General features: G+C 44.7%; 1 protein-coding gene across 2 annotated transcripts in view; it reads left to right on the top strand.

Moving 5' to 3' along the window:
- Positions 1–7,366, top strand: part of EXOC6B (exocyst complex component 6B) — a 728,809-nt gene extending 721,443 nt beyond the window's left edge. For both annotated transcript variants that reach the window (XM_070379801.1, XM_070379802.1), the window contains exon 22: positions 3,978–7,366. In XM_070379801.1, the coding sequence (XP_070235902.1) occupies positions 3,978–4,104 (127 nt within the window). In that variant the 3' untranslated portion in view covers positions 4,105–7,366. The remainder of the gene's footprint in view (positions 1–3,977) is intronic.
- The last annotated feature ends 14,564 nt before the right edge of the window (positions 7,367–21,930 follow it).

The raw sequence follows: 21,930 nt of genomic DNA, 5'->3' as shown, positions 1-21,930 counted from the left end.
GTCTTCCTTTTGGAGCCTCTTAATCCCTGAGCCCCAGCAAGCTAGGGAAAGTGTGTGTCAGGGGAACTGTGGCATTACTTCAGAGCTTACCTACAGATGACAGGAAGAGAAAGGAAGATGCCTTAGCCTGGGGCTCAGGTCAGCCTGGTGAACAGAGTGAGCCAGCCCCAGCCATCTGGGGTGTGATGATGGATGGAGAGCGTCCCCACAGAACAGATGGCTTCTCTGGTTCCTGGCAAAGAAGCTCCTGAAATTATTTCAGCTGCCCTACCAACCCGTGTCTCCATCAGATTGAGCTTTCTTATGCTGAATAGCCCAAGAAAGCTATATTGGAAGTGTCTAACTCTTGCCTTAAGCAGTCACTAGCCAGCAAAGTGGCTGCCATGGGACTTGCGCGTCTCTGAAGCAGAGCTGCTGCCGCTGAGGTTGAGTTAGCCAGCTCCAGAACATCTCACTAACCAACATGTCACCCAGATGCTGGAATCTGCACTGCGTTGTAGCCTGGGCCTGGCTTTAGCTTACCTAGTTGAGAGCTGGCAGACCAGAGACAAAGACCCATGTAAAAAGGAAGCTTTCTCTTGTCATCAAACTAGATAAAACCCTTGGCTTCTTAGAAGAGCGCCCTGCATATAGACAGTGTAGTAAGTCTACATATATAGCCAGTCAGGCAGGTCTCAACTCCTAAGAAGGTAAGAATCCGAGTCCAGGAGGCCAGAGTGAAGCCTTAAGCAGAAGGAGAGGCTGAGGGGTGCCTTCCTACTGAAGGCTATAATGGGGGAGAGAAGGGGAGGAGGTAGAGAGCGGGCGTGAGCAGAAGGCAGAGGTGTGTGTCTGGAGCCAAGCCACTAAGAGCCCAGAATTGACTTTTTCCAGATCAAGACAGACTCATGTTTCCATTTTAACTCTGTTTCCCATGATTCTCTCTCCCAATGACCTTCTTCCCTAGGATATCTAGAGAGTAAGTATATTATTCACTTGGGCCTTTTCCACTACTTTCAGGCAAGTCCTTCTGGTCTCCTCATTGACACTAATGACTACACTAAAATCCCTACCCTGTGAGTTGTCCCCACCCTGACATACTAATCTGCTAAACCAGCCCGGTGCCAGCTGGCTGGCTGCCTCCTCTCTCCTTGGTCCTTCAAGTGACCCTTGGCTTACCAGTTCCTTTGGGGCTGGGAGTGGTGACAGGGATTTTCCCCCATCAGTGCCAGGTAAAAGGTTGCTCCCGCCCACCTTCCTGGCACACTCAATACTCTTGCTAGTCCAGGGCCTGAAATCCAGCCCTGACACAAGGGAGCTTCCTCAGCAGTCTTCCCGCCCTCCCAGTGGTGAGGCCCTGGCTTCAGGATCTCCCACAGAAGACTCTTTCTTAGAGGCGAGGCCTCACCCACGTTCTCTGCACCCTACTGGCTTTTGCGTTGCTGCTCGGGTGTCCTGTTCAGATGGGCTCTGGGATTCCCTTCGGCCAGTTGCCTCTCTCAATAGTTCTTACGCCTCTGTTCCTGAGAATCTCACATCCAGGAAGTACTGGCTTATCTACTTCCTGTGGATCAACAACAGGCTAAAATAATCAGCCTCTCAGTAGCATTCTGGAGGCCTAGCCAGTGATAATGCCATGTACTTACCCTGGGTGATCAGCAGGATTTAAAAGCCCCCTTCCAAACACAGTAGGGCCAGAGGCCACCCAGATCACTAAAATCCACATTTCCCAGCCTCATAGGAATCAGTCTCTCGATTTGACCCTCTCCTGCTCTCCCCACAGCCAGCTCTACCACCAGAGCTCAATACTCTGTCCTTTCCAGCCTGACACTTCTTAGTGGGATGAGACGTGGAAAGACACAGGACATGATGAGGACTTTCAGGAAAGAGAAGAGGCCCCTGTGTCTTTGAGAGGTGTCCAGGGCCAGAAAGATCCAGATCCTGGGCTCACAGAACGTGATAGGGGATGGGAGCTGTCCTTTGGTTTTTGAGCATTGCAGGGTACACACCAGCATGCCACCATCAGCCCTCAGGGCACCTGAGTTTCTCCTTCAAGTAATCCCCACTCCAGGCCTTAATGGCTAAGAAATCCTGGCCTCTGGGGCCCAAAGACTACCCTTTTCTCCTGTTCCCTCCTTCCTTCTTTCCGGACCTCCTCAAAGGGAATTGAAAGCCATCTCTGTCTTTGGGCTGCTTTGAGGAGTTATGAAACGAGTGACCACATAGGATGTTAAATTAAGTGTTCTATAAAGGTCAGAAGTGCTTTTCTTCCTTTATTATTCTTTTTTTTGTTTGTTTAGTGTTGGTTTTATTTAGATTTATAGTATATCCAGCAAAGGAGTTGCTGTCTGGGATAAATAATCCTAAGTCAAGCCAGTTCCACAAATATGGTGCGGTTACTGTTTGAGAGACCAAATACAGTAATCATCATAGCCTTGAGGTCCTTTGTGCTTTCTTTTCAACCTAAACCTCTAAACCTCTGTCATCTCTTCTTCTTCCTCCCTTTCAAGCACAGACCTCCACATGTGGGTGGTTGTACCTTATACGCAGTGTCTAAGTATGCTTGATGAGTAATTCCAGGCTCAAGGCCCTAAAGTTTAGATCAGAGAGAGAAGTCTCAATTCATTTGTGGCTGTCACCATCAGCCAGAGCCATAAAGCTGGGATGCTCATCAGAACCTCCCTACCATATGGATATAAACGTCCTTGTGGACTCTCTGACCTTCTGGCCTCTCTAGTCCATCCCTCTGCATGGGGCCTCCCCACGGGAAAAAGTGGTCCAGGATTAGCCAAAGGCCCCTGGAAGTCTTCCTGGGAGTAGTTGACTCCCTGGTGCCAGGTTCCTTCTGTCCCCTCTCCTCGCCCATCGCCATGCAGGGCAGGGGGCTGTGAAGTCAGAGAGCCGGCCAAGCTCCTGAGTGATGGTGGTAAGGAACCACCTAGGCCGCCCCAGGGACAAATGAGTCTGGGCAGAGTCCTTCTTTCTCTACCACGAGAACTATCTGTGGGCTGGAGATCCGATGTGCAGAGGCTGGGGCCAAAGTTGACAATCACCAACAAATACCAGGGGCTGGGGCGCCTTTCAGGGGAATGAAAGGTTCCTGGGATCTGTCACGATGGCTGAGTCAGGCTTGGGGTTCCTCTGGACCTCAGCCTGGCCTTGCCTTTCTCCATCCATGCTTTCCAGTTAGGTCTCTCCATCTGCGTAATTGACGGCCAGAACTGCCCATGGTTTGTGCTCTAGGAATACGCCGTCTTGGGAGCTTTAGCAGCAGCCAGTTAAAAAGCTTTCCAAAGGTCAAGATCTGAAGGTGTCGCAGCCATTGAGAACTCAGGGGCTTCTCTTGCCTAAAGCCCTGGTTTTTCAACTGAGAGAACAGCTCAGCCTTTTGGCACCTGCTTTCCTCAGCACCGTGCCCTCTGAACCACCTCACTGCCTCTGGGCCCCATTCTGAGGCAAAGGAAAAGAGATCAGTCAGGCCCTTGGTTTTGTTAGGAGTAGGATAGAGTTACCAGCTAGAGTAATGTTTAGGAATGCATAGTGGCTTTCAGTACTCGTGTTCTTTTGAAATGCTCGTTAAGAGCATTGTCCTGCTTTCCCTTTCAAATGCCAGCTGTAAGGTCGCAGCAGGATTTCAGTAGGTTCGGGGTTGATGAGAAGACCTTAGACATTCTCTGAGGTCCTGTTGTCCATCAGGGCTGCAGCAGGTGCCAGACACCTACGCCAGGCTCATACCTGGGCATAGAAAGGGAGGAAGTAGGTAGGGTGAGCATGGATAGTAAGGGGGCTGGCCATGGCTGGCTCTCAACTGTTTTCCAGAGGTGACTGAAGTTGGGAGGTATGGAGGTGCCAACAGGGCAGCTTTCTGAATAGTAGGTGAGTGTGGGCCTGACAGTGGAAATATTCTGGACTCTCTCAACTCCGGGTGGTTGTTCAGACATACTGGCCACCTTGCTGCCTCGAACACTTTGCTATCTCTCTTCCCCCTCTCTGTTTAGGATGAAGGACACCAGCCGCAAGAACAACATGTTTGCACAGTTTCGGAAAAATGAGCGAGACAAGCAGAAATTGATTGACACCGTGGCCAAGCAACTCCGGGGACTCATCAGCAGCCACCACTCGTGAAGACGGGCCTCAGGCCCACAGAGGCTGATGGCTGCAGCCCCAGAGTCCAGGACCCAGCGCTGGCTGGCCCTGCATTTGTGCATTCTTCTTCAAAGAGAACAAATGTATTTTTTTATAATAACCTATGTACAGTATTCGCATAACCTTTCCCTATAGTAGAAGAGGCACAAGAGTAAGCAAGTCCAGGAGATGTTGCTAGGCCGGGCTTCAGGGGAAGCCACACTACACTGTATCTTCCTAGAGACGGTGGCGTCCTCAGTCCGGTGTGAGGAACCCCCTTTCACCCGTGGCTCTAGAGCTTAGGTCTGGGGCTCAGAAACTGCACAGACAAAATGGGCACTTGGCACTGGGAGATAAGGTGATAGGCAGAAGGATAATAAAATACATCCTGTTCACTCCTAGGTGCCCCATTCACTGCGTAGGTGAGGCTGGTTGTTCTTGATGCAAGGAAGGGGCCTGGAAGACACTACTCCTTGGTCTATGAAAGACCAACACACAGCTGTGGAGTTCCAGAGGTTTTTTTTCTCAGTCCAGAGACTTTCCCTAAGCAGACAGCAAGCACGCCACTGTGACCAGCTGACAGCTTCGCTGCAGCTCCCCCAGGATGGCATCTTGAAGCCTCAATCTGCCCCCAGCGCTTGCACTCCTGATTTGTCTGGGGCATGGCAGAGCTGAGTACGCAGTGGGACTAACTAGACTATGACTAGCTGTAGGTTGCCCCCACACCAGGAGGAGTCTTGAAAGCCAGTGTGAATGGGGTCAGAGCCCAGCCCCTTCCCCATTCCTCTCACTGCCCTCCTTCCTGGTCAGGCGCTTGGTTCAGGGCCCAGGTCCGCAGTTATTTCACAGACAGAGAAGCTCAGATGTGGCCTCCGCCAGCAGTGTCACTGGGATAGTCAGCTTGCAGAAGCCTGAAAAATGACCTCTTGCTTTCCGCTTAGGTAAAACCTGAAGGTTACTTGCAATCGATCCTTTGTGTTTTAAAACCAACTTTCTGGCCACCATCTCTATGGGAAATGCCACCAGCTCTGTGCTGTGGGGAGAGCTTTCGCTGGACCTGCCTCTGGGATGGAGCCGCTGTCACCATGAAGTAGAGCAGAGCAACCCTGACTAATGGTTTGTCACCCCAGCCGTCCCTCACCAAGTCATACCCTGGATAAGAAGCTCCTGCTCAAGCCTAAAGCTTCCGTCCCCCTTTGAGGTCCCCAGAGCTATCTTTTGGCTTTGTCTGAGAAAGATTGCCTGTAATCCTATCCTTCAAGCTCTGGAGTTTGCAGAGGAGCCTGAACTGGCTATGTCCTCTGTCGCAAATGGGCTCCTGTGACTTAATGCAAAGGCTTTGCTATGAGGTCAATCATTGGAACCTGCCCTTTAAGACACTTCAGGAAGACGCTATTAAGGCTACTGGCGAGAGTATAATTGTGCATCACCAAACAATGACAAATAAGCCACACAGGCCTTTCCAGCTAGGATTAGTGGGAGGAAAGACTCATCAAACAGAATTCACTACCTTTGTCAGCTGTTGAGTTGCTTCTAGGGAGGGCAGTGCTTTTCACCACCACCCCCGCCCCCCTGCCAAATATTATGTCACAACTTGAAAACCGTGGGGAAGAAAATATGCACACAGACACACAGACTTCCTCAAAACTGGAAAGACCAGGCTGCTGGAGGCTCTGCAGAGCTTTCTGAGGCTCATCCTCAGGGCTAGTCATCCTGAGGGCTTGGTCCAGGGTCTTAGGATGAGGCTCAGAGATGAGTGCTGCCACTCAGAACTGCTATAGCCAAGGGAAGGCAGGGGCCAAGGGAATGAGACCTCAAATGCCATCTCTCAAATTCTGGACTTTATTAGAAAAGAGCAAGAAATGATCACTCAAATCCTATTGCTTAAGAAGGGCCCCAAACACCCTGCTTCACTAGACCCGTTACAGCAGGATCTCTTCTGCTTTTTGCATTCCACTCTAACTTTGAAGTGGAATGGAGAGAAGCTTAAGTATGTCGCTTTATTTTTCAAGCATTATCATTGTCGGTCTGGTCTCAGACCCATACCCTGGAGAAATAGTGTTACAAAGAGAAAATGAACAGGGTAGAGGAATGAGGGTCACCCTGCCCCTTGCACACAGAAGCCCCTCTGTAGAAAACACATACTCAAGCCCGAGACTCACAGGGTAGATCCTTTGTTAGAGCCCTTCTTTCCTCTTGGTCTGCCTCCAGCCTTCCCTAACAAAACCAACCTGCACCACTGAGTTGTCTGTGGAGACACACTCTTGGTGACCAGGGAAAGGTAGAAAACAGGGACTGGCAATGTCCAGACTGTCTGAATTGGTGAAGTCGGAGTTTTAGTTTTGTCTGTAGGCCTCAAGCTAGGTCAGCCCTTGAGAGGACTTGGACGAAGCATGGGTGCCTGTGTCCCCTAGAATCCTGAGATCTGGCCTCAGATGCCCAGAGATGTAGATGCGCCCCAGAGCCCTGAGGAAGAGGCGAGAAAAAGGGTGCTTGGAGGCCTTCCCGTCTTCAAGTTGGCTGAGTTCTTGGGAAAACCAGACCCATATTCCTGAAGGGACAGTCAGGTTTGGGACCCTGGTGGGTTGCAAGTAGTAATGTAGGCAGCTGGAATAGTTTGAATGTATCACATGGCAAAAGCTCTGAGGAGAACAAATGAAGCTGCTGATGGTGGGGAAGAACAGGACGTGAAAATTGGAAGCGGCAGAGAGTTCCCATTGGTAAAGGGCATATACAGCCTCCAGGGAGCAATGCCCGGCATTTGCGTTGTCTCCCAGGCCTCCGAGTCAGCCTAGCTTCACTGCGCACTTGACAAGTGCTTGCTCAGCAAGTCCCAGACCCAGGCCCTTTATCCCCAAGGTTGACATTGGCCGTGACTGCCCATGAGGCCTCTGAGCACACTCCCCACGGCCTGCTGCAGAAGCCCCTCACCAGAGCCTCGCTTCTCCCAGGACGCTGCTCCTGGCTGCTTCTGGTGCCTCTTTTATCTTTTTCCTTTGCCTGAGTTTGCAATTACTTTTCACTAATGTGTTGGAAATGGCCTTTTTATTTTGCACAAATAGTTGCACATTTATGAGGGAAATTTAGGAAAGTCCATTTTTAACTCTAAAGGGAACTTTTTTCTTTAAAACTCAACCAGTAAAGCTACTGATACAGATGGGCCTTGTGGTTAGTAGAAAACCTCTCATGTGGAAAGAGCATGTCTACTCCTCCTGTATGTTCTCTTTTAATTGCTATTAAATAAGGGAGCCTACGCACCTGCTCACCGTGTTGTCTCATGGTTTTTGTTCTCCCGCCCCTTTCACACCGTGGAGTATGGTTGGTGATCTGGATACAGACCCTGCACCCCTTCAGCCCCACTGGGGACTAGAGCAGGCAGAAGCCTGCTGGGGAGGAGAAAGCTGCCTGCTAGGCAAGGCGAGAAATCGAACTGTGGCCTTGGAAGCATTCCAAACCACCGGCCTAGGCTTTCCTGCCTGTACCATTAACACTGGCATCGTCGTCATCAAGAGGAATAACCCTTGAGTTGCCTGATTTATGAGGAGTACCTGGCTAGGCTACTAGGGGCTCACGGTGTTCTGAACACTGGCCCTGCCATGGAACGGCTCCTGGTTAAGATGGAGCCAGGACGGATTATCTAGAGGAAGGAGCGAAATGAGCCTGTCTTAGAGCTTGGTGGAGAAAGGGACAGGCATCCCAGACTGCTGTGGGAACGGCTCTCGTCAGGGAAGCAGCACAAAGTGAAAGTCGCTCAGCTGCGTCCAACTCTTTGCAACCCCATGGACTATACAGTCCATGGAATTCTCCAGGCCAGAATATTGGAGTGGGTAGCCTTTCCCTTCCCCAGGGGATCTTCCCAACCCAGGGATCGAACCCAGGTCTCCTGCACTGCAGGCAGATTCTTTACCAGCTGAGCTACAAGGGCCCAGAGAAATGGGGATGTTAATTAGCTGGACCTTGAAGGAATTAAATCCAATGTGGGGCAGACCACGTTAGAGTGAAAAGTTGGCACAAGTCTGGTGTGTGCACAAGTCTGGTAGGCATACCTGAAACCACGGTGAGTAAGGCCTGAAATGTCTGTGCAACAGCACCAGCCTTCCTGGCCCCAGGTGGAATGGGAATAGGCTGGAGAGAATTTCTTCAGTAACAAGTCTGACCACTACAACTGGGCTTCAATGCCTGAGAGACCTGGGCTTCAATTCCTGCTGTACCAATACCAGCTGAATGACCTTGAACAGTGAACTCCCTGAATCTCATAATCCTTATCAGTGAAAGCAGAACCATAGTCAGGCCTAATGTACAGGCTTGTTGTGAAGTGTAACTGGGCTACGGATGGTCAAAAGGCCTAGCCATTTCCTAGCCACACACACAAGCTCTTCCAGGCCTTTCCCTCCCTCGCCTCCAATTCCACAACAGGCGGTGTCACGTCATATAGAATTGTCCAGAGCATCGCTGCATCCCGGGCTCCCCTCCCCAAGCCCATCACAGGCTTCATGGTCCCTAGGTCCCCCGAGCTCCTACGTATACACCGAGATACAAGCCTTCACTTCAGACAGCCAGTTACCTGGCTCAGAGTAGAGCCAGTCCTTCAGGTGGGATCTGCCCCTCAATTCCACTTGGAACCTCTTCTGCCAAAACTTACACCTCCTTCTAAAGTTTAGGAGTTCTTGACCAGAATTCCGTGAACCCTTGGAGTGTGTATGTGGGGGAATATATGTACAAACACACAGGCTTGTATCCACTCAGTTTTCTGGCTGGAAGGTACATGGCTTTCATCAATGTCTAAGGAAGATTCAGGACTAAAATCCTGAATAATAACCAGATCCCTTTGGAAGTATAGATCTCCCTGTAGAAAAAGCCAGACACTGAGCAGTCACCTCCTCTCTCTGCCTCACAGAGTTCTGGCAGGAGATTTTTCAAGACCTGCAGCCCTGCCTCCGACCCTCCCACCTCTCCCGGGAGCCTCTACATGAACCTCGGTTCACACCTAAAAACCAGCACAACCACCATTCCTAGTTTGACCTCCCTGAACCAGTTTAGGGTACCCAGGGGCACGCAAAGACCCTGTACTTCTGAGAAGAGAGACTTCCAGCTGGTTGAGGGAATCACAAGCAAGAAGGTCCAGTCTAGAGACTTGGGATGTGGAAGCTGAACCGAACTCAGACTGTTTCCCACAGCTTCTGAGTCTGAGCACTGCTACAAAGTCTCACCCACGGCTCTGTCCAGAGAGGGCCCAGCAACCCTTGTGGTACGTATGCACTGCGGGGAACCACACCAAACCAGGGACAGATGGGAAGCTCTCTCTAGCTTGCCCCTTGTCTGATCTGCTCAGCAGGCAGACGAGGGTGGGGAATAGCCAGTGGGAGATAAGGGGAGGGAGGAGAAAGAGTTGCCAGACCCTTTACCCCAGAGGCCTCAGCTTTGATTTAATGGACACTGTTTGCCGGGAATGAGAGAGCCTCCAGGCCCAAGAGACCAGAAGACAAAAGGCTCTCGAGGAAGTGCAGGGAGGGGAGGGGAGTGGTGGGGCCCCCGCATTGTGCTGGAGCACCACCCCTCTATCTGTTTCAATCTCTGCTAGGGTTAGGGTTACCCTGCCTTTGGGGCCCCGGCTCCTCTGTGGGGTCTGTGACATCAGCTGTTGTGATGTTAATGGAGCCCCCACCCCTGCCCCCCACACAGGGGGTACCCCTGCACTGGCCAGCCCACATCAGCTCCTGGGGAGGATCCCAGCTCCTATTCCCTCAGGGAGGGGGCAGTCTGTGGGCCCAGAACCCAACCCAAGACAACAGCCCCCTCCCAGTCTGAACCCACTGCTAAGCGTACCTTCCAGGCCCAAGCTGTGACCTTCCTCTCTCCAAAGCTCCAGAAAAGGAATGAAATCTGAACATTGAGACGCTTTTCTGGCCCTAAACAATCCTTCCATTCTCTAGGCTCAATGATGGGTCTATTCCCTCCTGTAAATGGGTCTCGTAATCTTCAACTTTTACCTTTACTTCTAAGGGTAATTAATTGCATCTCCCTCTTGTTCTCCCCACACACTCCCCTCTCTGTTACAAGGCTCAGGTTAAGCTGGGTGGATGGCTTTTCTTTCTTTCTATTCGATAGAGTGCTTATTTTTAAAGCTGATGGAGTCACGCCCTGCCCTCTTCAGTGAACCTCTTTTCCGGAGAAGCCTGCCGGGGAAATACCACTTCCCTGGGCACAGGAAAGGGGGCCTCAGACTGTCCAGCTTTTCAGAGAGCCAGCTCTGAGCTACCATTTCACTCCTCCCAACCCCCAGATATGTTTCCAAGGTTTTAGGAAAGACATTTTCAGGTACCACTCAGGAGCAAAGTGGAGGGTTAAGCAGTGATCTGGAAAGTAAAGATGGGCATGGGAGAAAGCAAGACCAAAGGGTCAGAGTCTCCTTTTTTCCAGGATGAGGAGAAACAGTAAGGTTCAAGTGCAGGGCAGCCTGAGGACATCCAGGATGGAGGTGAGGGTAAGACTCATGAAGGCCAGCTGGCAGAGAGACTGCCGTGGTGGAGGCAGGTCGTGCAGGCAGCAGGTTGAACCCCACAGGGACTGCTGCTGGTTTCTGGTGTCGGTGTCCTTGGCTCATGCCTCTGCTCTTCGAAGGCGGGAAAGACATCACAGGCCTGTCTGGGGCCCCCGCAGCACCTCACCCAGCAGATGGCATATGGGCTCTCGTGGCCACATCAGGTCACACTTAGTGATTCGCTACCGAGAGTGGGGACTGTGAGGGCAGCACCCCTTGCTAAGAGGAATTCTCTGTCACTGACATTCTTGAGAAAGCATATGGTGATAATAAAAAGCAAACCAACGTTTAGCCAGGTTTATTACCGTGTAAAATTCTCTGCAGATATGTTCCATTCCACTCTTGGTATGCCACGGAATAAGGAACAGGTTGAAAACAGATTGAGTAAGGTGAGAAATCAAAGTAGCATTTTAGTTCCTGATGGGCAGGATGTGGTCCTGGTGGTGATGGTGACCGTGTTCATACATGCCTGCGCACACGTGCACACAGAGATCCGACAGCACTGCTGGAGGGTTTCCCCACTGGGCCCGAAGGCCGTGCCCCACACTGAATCACTGCTCGCGGGATGGTGACGTTCTTCCAGATCATTTTACTACATACATACTGACTTTTTTCACAAAAAAATTATGATGTATTAACTACAGGTTTTTTTTTTTTTTTCCTACACTGTGTATCTTAAACATTTTTGTGGCAACATACAGGATATCTTCATCCTTTGTGAAGCTCATAATTATTTCTATTGCATGGATATACCTTGAGTTTGTTTAACCAATTCCCAATTGATGGATATTTGGGATGTTTCCAGTATTTCACAGGTGTTTCACAGTATATCAAGACATCTGTATACATCTTTGCCTTGTTTAGGTATTTAAAGGCTATAAATACCATTAATATTAATAAAAAGTGTGTCTTACTTTCTAGCAAATCACCAACTTATACTGTCTCCAATACTATATTATGAGTTTGTGTGTATTCTCAGCCCTAAGGAATTTCAATATTCTTCATTCATTTTTTTACAAAAGTAAAAAAATCATTTCCTTTTGTTTTATTTATACTTCCTTATAGTAAGCCTAGCATCACTTATATTGTTTACTGCTCATTGCATTTCCTCTTGTATGAAGTAGCCATCCGTTTATTGTGCCTTTAAAAAAATAGGTTGTTTCCTTGTTCATATGATTTGTAACTCTTTGTCTATATGGGCTTTCAATTATTTGTCTTTCGCATAGCAAATATTTCCCCCAGCTTTTCTTTTGAGTTTGTTCACGGTCCATAGCTTTTAGAACTCTTCATTCTACAAGTGAAAAAAACCAGCTCATAAAAGGAGATCTGTTGATTGAAAGTCCAAAGTTAGTTCAAGGCTGTTTTGTTTCAATGACTGAAAAATATCAAGGTTCTTTCCTTCTCTCTACTATCTTTTCAAGTAGCAAGGCCGTCCTAAATTTCACTATCCTTCTGGTGGCTGACTGTCCTTTTTCCAGGTTTCATGTCTCCATACCACACCATGTAGAAACTGACTTCCATTGGCCCTCTGAGCTGAGTGAGGAACCTTCTGTCCCATACGCCTCCCCTATTTGGAGACCTAAAGTTAATTACATGTCATTCTTTTTGATCAGAACCAATTCATGAGTTTACTGCTTAGGCCAGAGTGACTTGTACCAATCATGGTGGCAGAGGCAACAAGGTTGCCTTGGTAGATTAAACCAATCAGTTCTTACCCCTAAAAGTTATAGTAAAGAGGTATTAATACTCCCCACAAAGCAAACTGCAGGACATCTGTGCAATGGGGAAGAGGCGGAAGGAATGTTGGGGAGACAGGCCACAATACTCAGTGCACGGTGCTTTTTTGTCATATAGAAAGATTTTTCATTTTTGGAACGTTCATTTATCAGAATTTTCATTTATGATGTTTAGATTTCACATCATACTTAGATTTCCCCCTCTTCAAGTAAAAACATTGACCCACGTTTTCTTCTGGTATTTGTGTTTAATATAGCAACCATTTATCAGTTTGAATTTTCCTTAGAGGTGAAGAATGTGGCAGAGATCCAGCTTTTTCTTTTTTTCCAAATGGCTCACCAGTTGTCCCCCAACAGCACTGATTTCTTTTTTAATGTTATTTTTATCATACATAAAATTCCCACTGATTCTTGGGGCTATTTCTGGGCTTTCTATGCTGTTCCTTGATCATCTGTTTCTGAGCCATTACCATATTGCTTTAGTTACCATTGTCTTCGTAATTTGTTTAAATATCTAGTAACCTACATCGTGGAGGAGGAAATGGCAACCCACTCCCGTATTCTTGCTTGGAGAATCCCATAGACAGAAGAGCCTGGCGGACTACAGTCCACAGGGTCACAAGAGCCAGACACGGACTGAGGCCGCTGAGCACACATGCGGTTGTCTTTTTTCAAAATGTTCTTCAATATTTGGATACTTATTCATCCCAAGTAGTTTTGTTTTTTTTTTTAATTGAGGTACAATTGCTTTAAAATGCTGTATTCTCCCAGAGTAGTTTTAATCTTTAAAAAAAATGTTTAAAGGTATATTGTGATTTTGACTGGAGTTGCACTGAATCATAAAATAATTTGCAGGTAAATGACACCTTTATAACATAAAGCCTGTCTATGCAATGATGAAAAATGTTTATTTTCTCACCACATGTGTATTCCTGACAGTTTTTAACATTTTCTTCATTTAGATTCTTTGCATTTCTTATTCAATACAAACAGATGTTTTATGTTGTCATTATTGTTATAAATGGGATCTCTCCTTCCATGTTCTATATTTTCTTCGGCTTTTAATTACAGAAGTAATATATAAACACCTATAAAATTAGCAAAACTCCTGAAGTCTGATATTACCTAATATTGGTAAGGATATGGAAAAACATTTGTAGGAAGATAAATTAATACAACTACTTTAGAAAGTAGTTTGATGATGCAGATCCAAACCTCTCATCCACAACTTAGAAACCCAAAGAGCTCTGAAAACTGAACTGTCTTTCCTAACTCATCTGGTGGCAAATCCTGACCTGCTGTGAAGCTAAGTGGCATCTTTATTTGTCTCACTTTATGTGAATATTTCTATTTTTCACCACAGAAGAAGTAATACATCTGATTGTAGAATACTTTCCCAAACCCTACTGAAAGTGTTATGTATGGCATATATACTATATTACCTTTCTAAAATCCAAAAAATTCTTATCCTGCAACGTATCTGACCGTAAGGGCATTGAGCAATGCATTGTGGGCCTGTATCTAAGAAAGATGCACATATCCTAAGACCCAGCAATGTTACTTCTGAGAATATTCCCTTGGGAAATCAATCCTGTGGGCACGAGGAGACATAAGACGGTTCATTCTAGCCTTGCTTGGAATGATGAAAAACTAGAAATTACCTAAAGGTCCACCAAGCAGTGAGTAGATAAATTGTGATATAGTCATCTAATAGAATATATCACAGCAGTTAGAATGAACTATAGTTACATAAGTCAATATGAATAAATCTTTTAAAAGCTGTTGAGTCAAAAAGCAAGTTGAAGAGTAACAGTGCCTTGCCACTCTAAAAACACGCAGGAGAGCGATCAACAGTAAGTTCCTTCTGCGGCAGGAGGAACAAAGTAAGGTCCACTGGGGCACACAGGGCTTTTTTACTTTATAAAGTCTAACTTCTTTTTTAAAAATCTGAAATGAACATGGCAAAATGTTGAAATGTTTTTACAAATAAATTTGTAGTCTACATAATGATCCTAACCCGTTTTGTGGCTGCATAGTATTCCATGGTGGGACTACTTAATTTAGCCATTCCTTTACTATTTATTGATATTTAACTTGCTTTTACTTCCTTGTTATAACCAAAACTGCAGAATCAAGCACATTTGATATCATTTTGCATTTATACAAACATCTCTTTAAGATTGCTAGTAATTCCTAGGAGTGATGTTAGTAGGTAAAGGGTGTACATTTCATGGGCTCCCCAGGTGGCACTAGTGGTAAAGAGGCTGCCAGCCAGTGCAGGCTGCACAAGAGACACGGGTTTGATCTCTGGGGCAAGAAGATCCCCTGGAGAAGGGAATGACAACCCATTCCAGTATTCTTGCCTGGAGAATCCCATGGACAGAGGAACCTGGCAAGCTACAGTCAATGGGGTTGAAAAGAGTCAGACATGACTGGAGCAACTTAGCACACATATATTTTATATTTTGTTCAGTTCAGTTCAGTCGCCCAGTCGTGTCCGACTCTTCGCGACCCCATGAATCGCAGCACGCCAGGCCTCCCTGTCCATCACCAACTCCCAGAGTTCACTCAGACTCACGTCCATCGAGTCAGTGATGCCGTCCAGCCATCTCATGCTCTGTCATCCCCTTCTCCTCCTACCCCTGATCCCTCCCAGCATCAGAGTCTTTTCCAAGATGATGCCAATTGTCTTTCCAAAAGGCTGTACTAATTTACTTTCTTACCAGCAATGTAAGATTATCAATTTCCCAACATCATCAGTGAAACTCAAACTGGAGTGAGGAGAAATGGTGTATTAATTTGCAGTTGTCAATTTCTGTTAGGCTGAATCATCTTTTCCTATCTCATTAGTCATTTATAGTATTCTCAAGAAATTGCCAGTTGATACTGTTTTCAATTCAAAGTATGTTCAGCTACAAGTAATGGAAAATGGACAATGACTTTGGTAAAGAATAAGGTAGGGATTTTTTTTGGTTCTTCATTTGGTTTCCATGTTTTATTTTGACTAAGAAGAATTCTGGAGGCTTAGCACAAAAGCAGTACAAGGCTAGAGCAGCAGAGCAGCAGAGACCTAGGCACTTTCTGTCTTCCTGTTCTGTCTCCTTAGTATGCTCACCACTTCATAGGCACAGGGGAGCTGTGTCACCTACAGACAGCATGTCCACCTTCCAGGATGGAGGAAGAAAACAAAAAGAGATAAAGGCCTGTTCAGGTCAAAGCTGCCCCTTTCATATGTGCATGCCTGCTCAGTCGCGTCTGACTCTGCCCCTTTCATATGTGCATGCGTGCTCAGTCATGTCTGACTCTGTGACCTCATGGACTGAAGCCTCCAGGCTCCTCTGTCCATGGGATTATCCTGGCAAGAATACTAGAGTGGGTTGCCATTTCCTCCTCCAGGGGACTTGCCTGACACAGGAATCCAACCCGTGTCTCCAGCATCTCCTGCACGGGCAGGTGGATTCCTTACCACTGAGCCACCTGAGAAGCCTGTCCCTTTCTTAGAAACCTGTAATTTTCATCTTTCTTTGGGTTTGAATATTACCCTAAAATTATGCATTCTCAGAATTATTTAAATTGCTATTTAACATTATCTCTTCACTTTACCTCCCCTTACATCATATTGGTCAAAATGTGGCCACTAAACCAATCATGACCAAACAGAGTGTGAGTTTGGTTTAGACCAATGGTGGTTCATTCCCTGTGAGCTCCGTCAGAAAAGAGTGTTTTGTTCATAGACTTACCCTTAGTGTCTAGAAGAGTTTTTGCCACATAGAATATGTTCAATAAATTTTGCTGAATAAACTGTATCCATGAATGAAAAGATAAATGGAGCTGGGATGGGGTGGGAGATCAAGGGATTTGTAACAGCATTTGAGCCAATCTGAGTCCTGTCCACAGGAAGTCGTTAGGAATAAATACTCTCAAGAGAGGGGATCTATCACAATATCCTGGAACCACTGAGCCAATTGATGCTAACTACCTGTGTGCTTGGGCAACTATTGTCTCCCAGTCTTTCATTTATTTTTTAAATAAACTTAATTTTCAAATAATTTTAGGTTTACAGAAAAGTTGCAAAGTGGCACAGAGTTTATACCACTCACCCAGATTCCTCTGTTAACATATTATCGTGTATATGTGTGAAAATGTTAAAAACCCAAAGCGTTTTCCTAGCTCCTTGGTCTCCTCTGGCCCATGACAGTTTCTCAGTCCTTCCCTGCTTTTCATGTCCTTAACAGTTTTGAGGAGTACTGGTCAAGTATTTCGTAGAACGTCCTTCAAATTTGCGTCTGTCTGGTGCTTTTCTCTTGATTAGCATGGGGTAATGGGTTTTATGGAAGAATACCACAGAGGTGAAATGCACTTCCCATTGCGTATCAGAGCTTACACGATGTCCGTGTGACATCACTAATGATGCGAACCTTGATCACTTGGGTAAGGCAGCGTCTGCTCTGTTTCTTCACAATAAAGTCATTATTCATCCCTTCCCATATTCTGTTATTAGAAGCAAGTCACTAATTACAGCCCACACTTAAAAATGATGACAGGGAGAGGTGGAGTGTTTTTGCCTAAAAGGTACCTAAAAAAATTCTTTGGAATTCTTCTATAAGGATTATTTTCTTTTTATTCTCATTTATTACTCTAAATTATTCATGTATTTCAGTGTGAATGCACACTCATTTTAGGTTTTTTTCTTTTTGTAACTTTTTATTGTGATATAACTCACAAAACGTAAAGTTCATCATTTCAAAGTGACAATCCAGGATTTGGGTATACTGTCAATGTTGTGTAGTTATCACCATCTAATTTCAGAATATTCCCATCAACCCAAAGGAAACACTGTATTTATCAGCAATCACTTCTAATTCCCTCTTTCTCTACCCCAGAATCTACTTTCTGTTCCTGTTAATTTGCCCATTCAGTACATTTTCTGTAAGTGGAGTCATATAATATGTGTCCTTTTGTGTCTGGCTTCTTTCACTTAGCAAAATGCTTTCAAGGTTTATACGTGTTGTAACATGTATCAGAACTTCATTCCTTTATGACTAAATAATATTCCGTTCTATAGATATTACTACATTTTGCTTATCCGTTCATCTGTTGATAGACTTTTGCCCATCAGTGAATAGACAAACAAGTCCAACAGAAGAATAAACAGCTTGTTTCCACTCTGGGGCTCTTGTGGACAATGCCACTGTGACCATTAGTGCACAGTTTTGTTTGGACATGTTTTTAATTCTCCAGACACATACCTAGAGGACCTGCTGGGCCATATGATAGATCTATGTTCAACTTTTTGAGGAACTGTCAAACTGTTTTCCGAAGTGTCTGCATTACTTTATAGTCCTGCCAGCAATGCATGAGGGTTCAAATTCCATCATGTATTTGCCAGCACTTGGTATTTTCTGGTTTGCTTTTTTTTTTTTATAATTGCCATCCTGGTAGGTATGAAGTGATATCTCACTGTAGTTTTAATATTCATTTCCCTAATGACTAATGATGGAGAAGGCAATGGCACCCCACTCCAGTACTCTTGCCTGGAAAATCCCATAATGGAGGAGCCTGGTAGGCTGCAGTCCATGGGGTCGCTAAGAGTTGGACGTGACTGAGCGACTTCACTTTCACTTTTCACTTTCATGCATTGGAGAAGGAAATGGCAACCCACTCCAGTGTTCTTGCCTGGAGAATCCCAGGGACGGGGGAGCCTGGTGGGCTGCCGTCTGTGGGGTCACACAGAGTCGGACACGACTGAAGCGACTTAGCAGCAGCAATGACTAATGATGTTGAGAATCTTTGCTTGTGCTTATTAGCCATTTGTATATCTTTGGAGACATGTCTGTTCAAATCATTTGTTCCTTTTTAAACTGGGTCATTTGTCTTGTTTTTGAATTGCAAAAGTTTTTCATATATTCTGGATATTAGACCCTTATCATATACATGATTTGCAAATTTTCTCCCATTCTGTGGAACTTTTCTCATTTTGACACTGCCCTTTGATCCAAAAAAAGTTTTAAATGTTGATAAAGTCCAAATTTATCTCTTGTTTTTGTTGTTGCTTGTGCTTTTGGTGTGATAGCTAAGAATCTAAGAAAATGTTGCTTCATCCAAAGTCATGAAGATTATGCCTCTATTCCAAGAATTTTATAATTTTACCTCATGTTTAGGTCTTTAATGATCCAGTTTGATTTGAATTTCTGTATGTGGTGTAAGTTAGGGGTCCAAGCTAATTCTTTTATGTGTGATATCCAGTTGTCCCAGCACAATTCATCGAAAAGACAATTCTTTCCCCGTGGAATAGTCTTGGCACCCTTGTTAAAATCAGTTGACTATAGATGTATATGGGTTCATTTCTAGACTCTCAGTTCTGTTCCGTTGATCTATGTATCTACCCTTTGGGCTTACATATTTATTTCACCTTTTAGGTTATAATCCAATACTACGTTATTTATTTCTTTTATTGCTCAGATTATTTCAGGTTGGGAGCTCTTTTGGGTTGTCTCCAGAGTACCTTTGCTAAACCCCTATTCTTTCGTTAAAAACATTTCCTTGCTTTATCAAACTACAAGATGCTACAAGTTTATCTTCTCTTTTCCCTGTTCCATCCCTAGAATTCACCAGTTTTTCATGGAGCCCTGATTCCTTTTATGAAAGAATGATTTTTAGAAACTAAGATTTGGGTGTGTGGTGTGCTCACTGCTATTGAGATGTCATTTTTTATTTTTTGGCTCTCAGCAGACAGAGCTAGATACTTTATTATATATGATGTCCATATATACACATGGTATTACTGTTCCTATATCTATACATCTGTGTGTATATATGTGAGGTATGAGGCTTATGTGTTTATTTATACTATGCATCAAACTCTAGTACCATAGAAATAATTCTAACCTTTCATCATTGCTTATCTCTCTCCAACAGTGAGAACCTGGCTCCCATCATCTACCAGCCATTAACTTAATTTCAACCCCAGTACACAGTTTCAGAATTGTTAGCTCATACACGTACTTTTATCTATTTTCATTGTTTATACTGGCTTTCCTCATACAGCATTTTGAAATTTGACGTAGTTGGTCAATTCTTTCTTTTAAAAAGGAAGCTCCTGAGTTTTGTATCTTGCCTAGAAAAGCTTTCCCACCCACCCCCAGATTATAAAAAATTTTAGTTTTGTTTTACATTTAGATAATCTTTCTGAATTTTATTTTGGGATTATATAAGATGCAGATCTAATCTTTTTTCCCCCAAATGGTGATCTGAAGATCCTAAACACATGTTATTATGAGCCAATCCTTCCTTACTGATTTGTAATGCATGAGTCTATTGATAGTCTACTGATCTATTGGTCTATTTCTGTGCCAATAGGAAACATTTTAATTTTTGTAATCTTAAAATACGTCTAATATCTAGTAGAGAAAGCCTCCCATCAGCAACCTTCTCTGAAAATGTCTTGGTTCTTCTTGTATGTATATTCTCATAGATGAGCTTTAGAATTATTTTGTAAAGTTTTATTTTTAAAATTCCATGGGAATTTTGATTAGGATTACACTGAATTTATTCAATATTGGAGAAAGTGACTCCTAACATTGTGAGTCTCTATCTAGGTCTTCTTTTATGTCCTATGTAAAGTTTTGTGTTTTCTTCCCATAACTACTGAATTCATGAATTCACTTTATTTGCATTAATTACATAAATCCACAAGAGTATTCATATTATTTATTATATATTTTAAATTAAATTTCCAAATTTAATAATGTTAACATACATGAAAGCTATTGATTATATATTTGTCATGTATCTGAGCAAGTTACTGCATATTTTGTTCAACTGAATAGGTTTTCAGTTGATTCTCTGGGATATTCTATTATAGGCAGTCCTAATATCTGCAGATGATGACAATTTCACATTTCTTTGTAAATCAAAGAACTGTCTATTGGTGGGAGGAGGAAACACACAAATCACTAAGCAAACCTAAAAAATCATGGAAAAACAATGTAAAAAAGTACAGATACTACTATCCTTATTTCTAAATAAAACTAAGAAATAGAAAGTGGAAATTACCACTGAAAAGGGTTTAAATAATAATTTAAAATAATAGTTTAACTATAAGTAATGCTGCACTCAATATGCCAGCAAATTTGGGAAACTCAGCAGTGGCCACAGGACTGGAAAAGGTCAGTTTTCATTCCAATCCCAAAGAAAGGCAATGCCAAAGAATGCTCAAACTGCTGCACAATTGCACTCATCTCACATGCTAGTAAAGTAATGCTCAAAATTCTCCAAGCCAGGCTTCAGCAATACGTGAACCATGAGCTTCCTGATGTTCAAGCTGGTTTTAGAAAAAGCAGAGGAACCAGAAATCAAATTGCCAACATCCACTGGATCATGGAAAAAGCAAGAGAGTTCCAGAAAAACATGTATTTCTGTTTTATTGACTATGCCAAAGCCTTTGTCTGTGTGGATCACAATAAACTGTGGAAAATTCTGAAAGAGATGGGAATACCAGACCACCTGATCTGCCTCTTGAGAAACCTGTATGCAGGTCAGGAAGCAACAGTTAGAACTGGACATGGAACAACAGACTGGTTCCAAATAGGAAAAGGAGTACGTCAAGGCTGTATATTGTCACCCTGCTTATTTAAGGTATATGCAGAGTACATCATGAGAAACACTGGGCTGGAAGAAGCACAAGCTGGAATCAAGATTGCTGGGAGAAACAACAATCACCTCAGATATGCAGATGACACCACCCTTATAGCAGAAAGTGAAGAGGAACTCAAAAGCCTCTTGATGAAAGTGAAAGTGGAGAGTGAAAAAGTTGGCTTAAAGCTCAACATTCAGAAAACGAAGATCATGGCATCTGGTCCCATCACTTCATGGGAAATAGATGGGGAAACAGTGGAAACAGACTTTATTTTGGGGGGCTCCAAAATCACTGCAGATGGCGACTGCAGCCATGAAATTAAAAGATGGTTACTCCTTGGAAGGAAAGTTATGACCAACCTAGATAGCATATTCAAAAGCAGAGACATTACTTTGCCCACAAAGGTTCGTCTAGTCAAGGCTATGGTTTTTCCTGTGGTCATGTATGGATGTGAGAGTTGGACTGTGAAGAAGGCTGAGCGCCGAAGAATTGATGCTTTTGAACTGTGGTGTTGGAGAAGACTCTTGAGAGTCCCTTGAACTGCAAGGAGATCCAACCAGTCCATTCTAAAGGAGATCGGCCCTGGGATTTCTTTGGAAGGAATGATGCTAAAGCTGAAATTCTAGTACTTTGGCCACCTCATGTGAAGAGTTGACTCATTGGAAAAGACTGATGCTGGGAGGGATTGGGGGCAGGAGGAGAAGGGGACGACAGAGGATGAGATGGCTGGATGGCATCACTGACTCGATGGACGTGAGTGTGAGTGAACTCCGGGAGTTGGTGATGGACAGGGAGGCCTGGTGTGCTGCGGTTCATGGGGTTGCAAAGAGTCGGACACGACTGAGCGACTGAACTGAACTGAACTGAATGTTGAGAATAATTTATGTAATTTTGTGTAAATAATCCATAAA

Source organism: Bos mutus, chromosome 11 (genome assembly GCF_027580195.1).
Source record: "Bos mutus isolate GX-2022 chromosome 11, NWIPB_WYAK_1.1, whole genome shotgun sequence".
Lineage (NCBI taxonomy): Eukaryota > Metazoa > Chordata > Mammalia > Artiodactyla > Bovidae > Bos > Bos mutus.
This window is presented reverse-complemented; position numbering and strand designations above follow the sequence as displayed.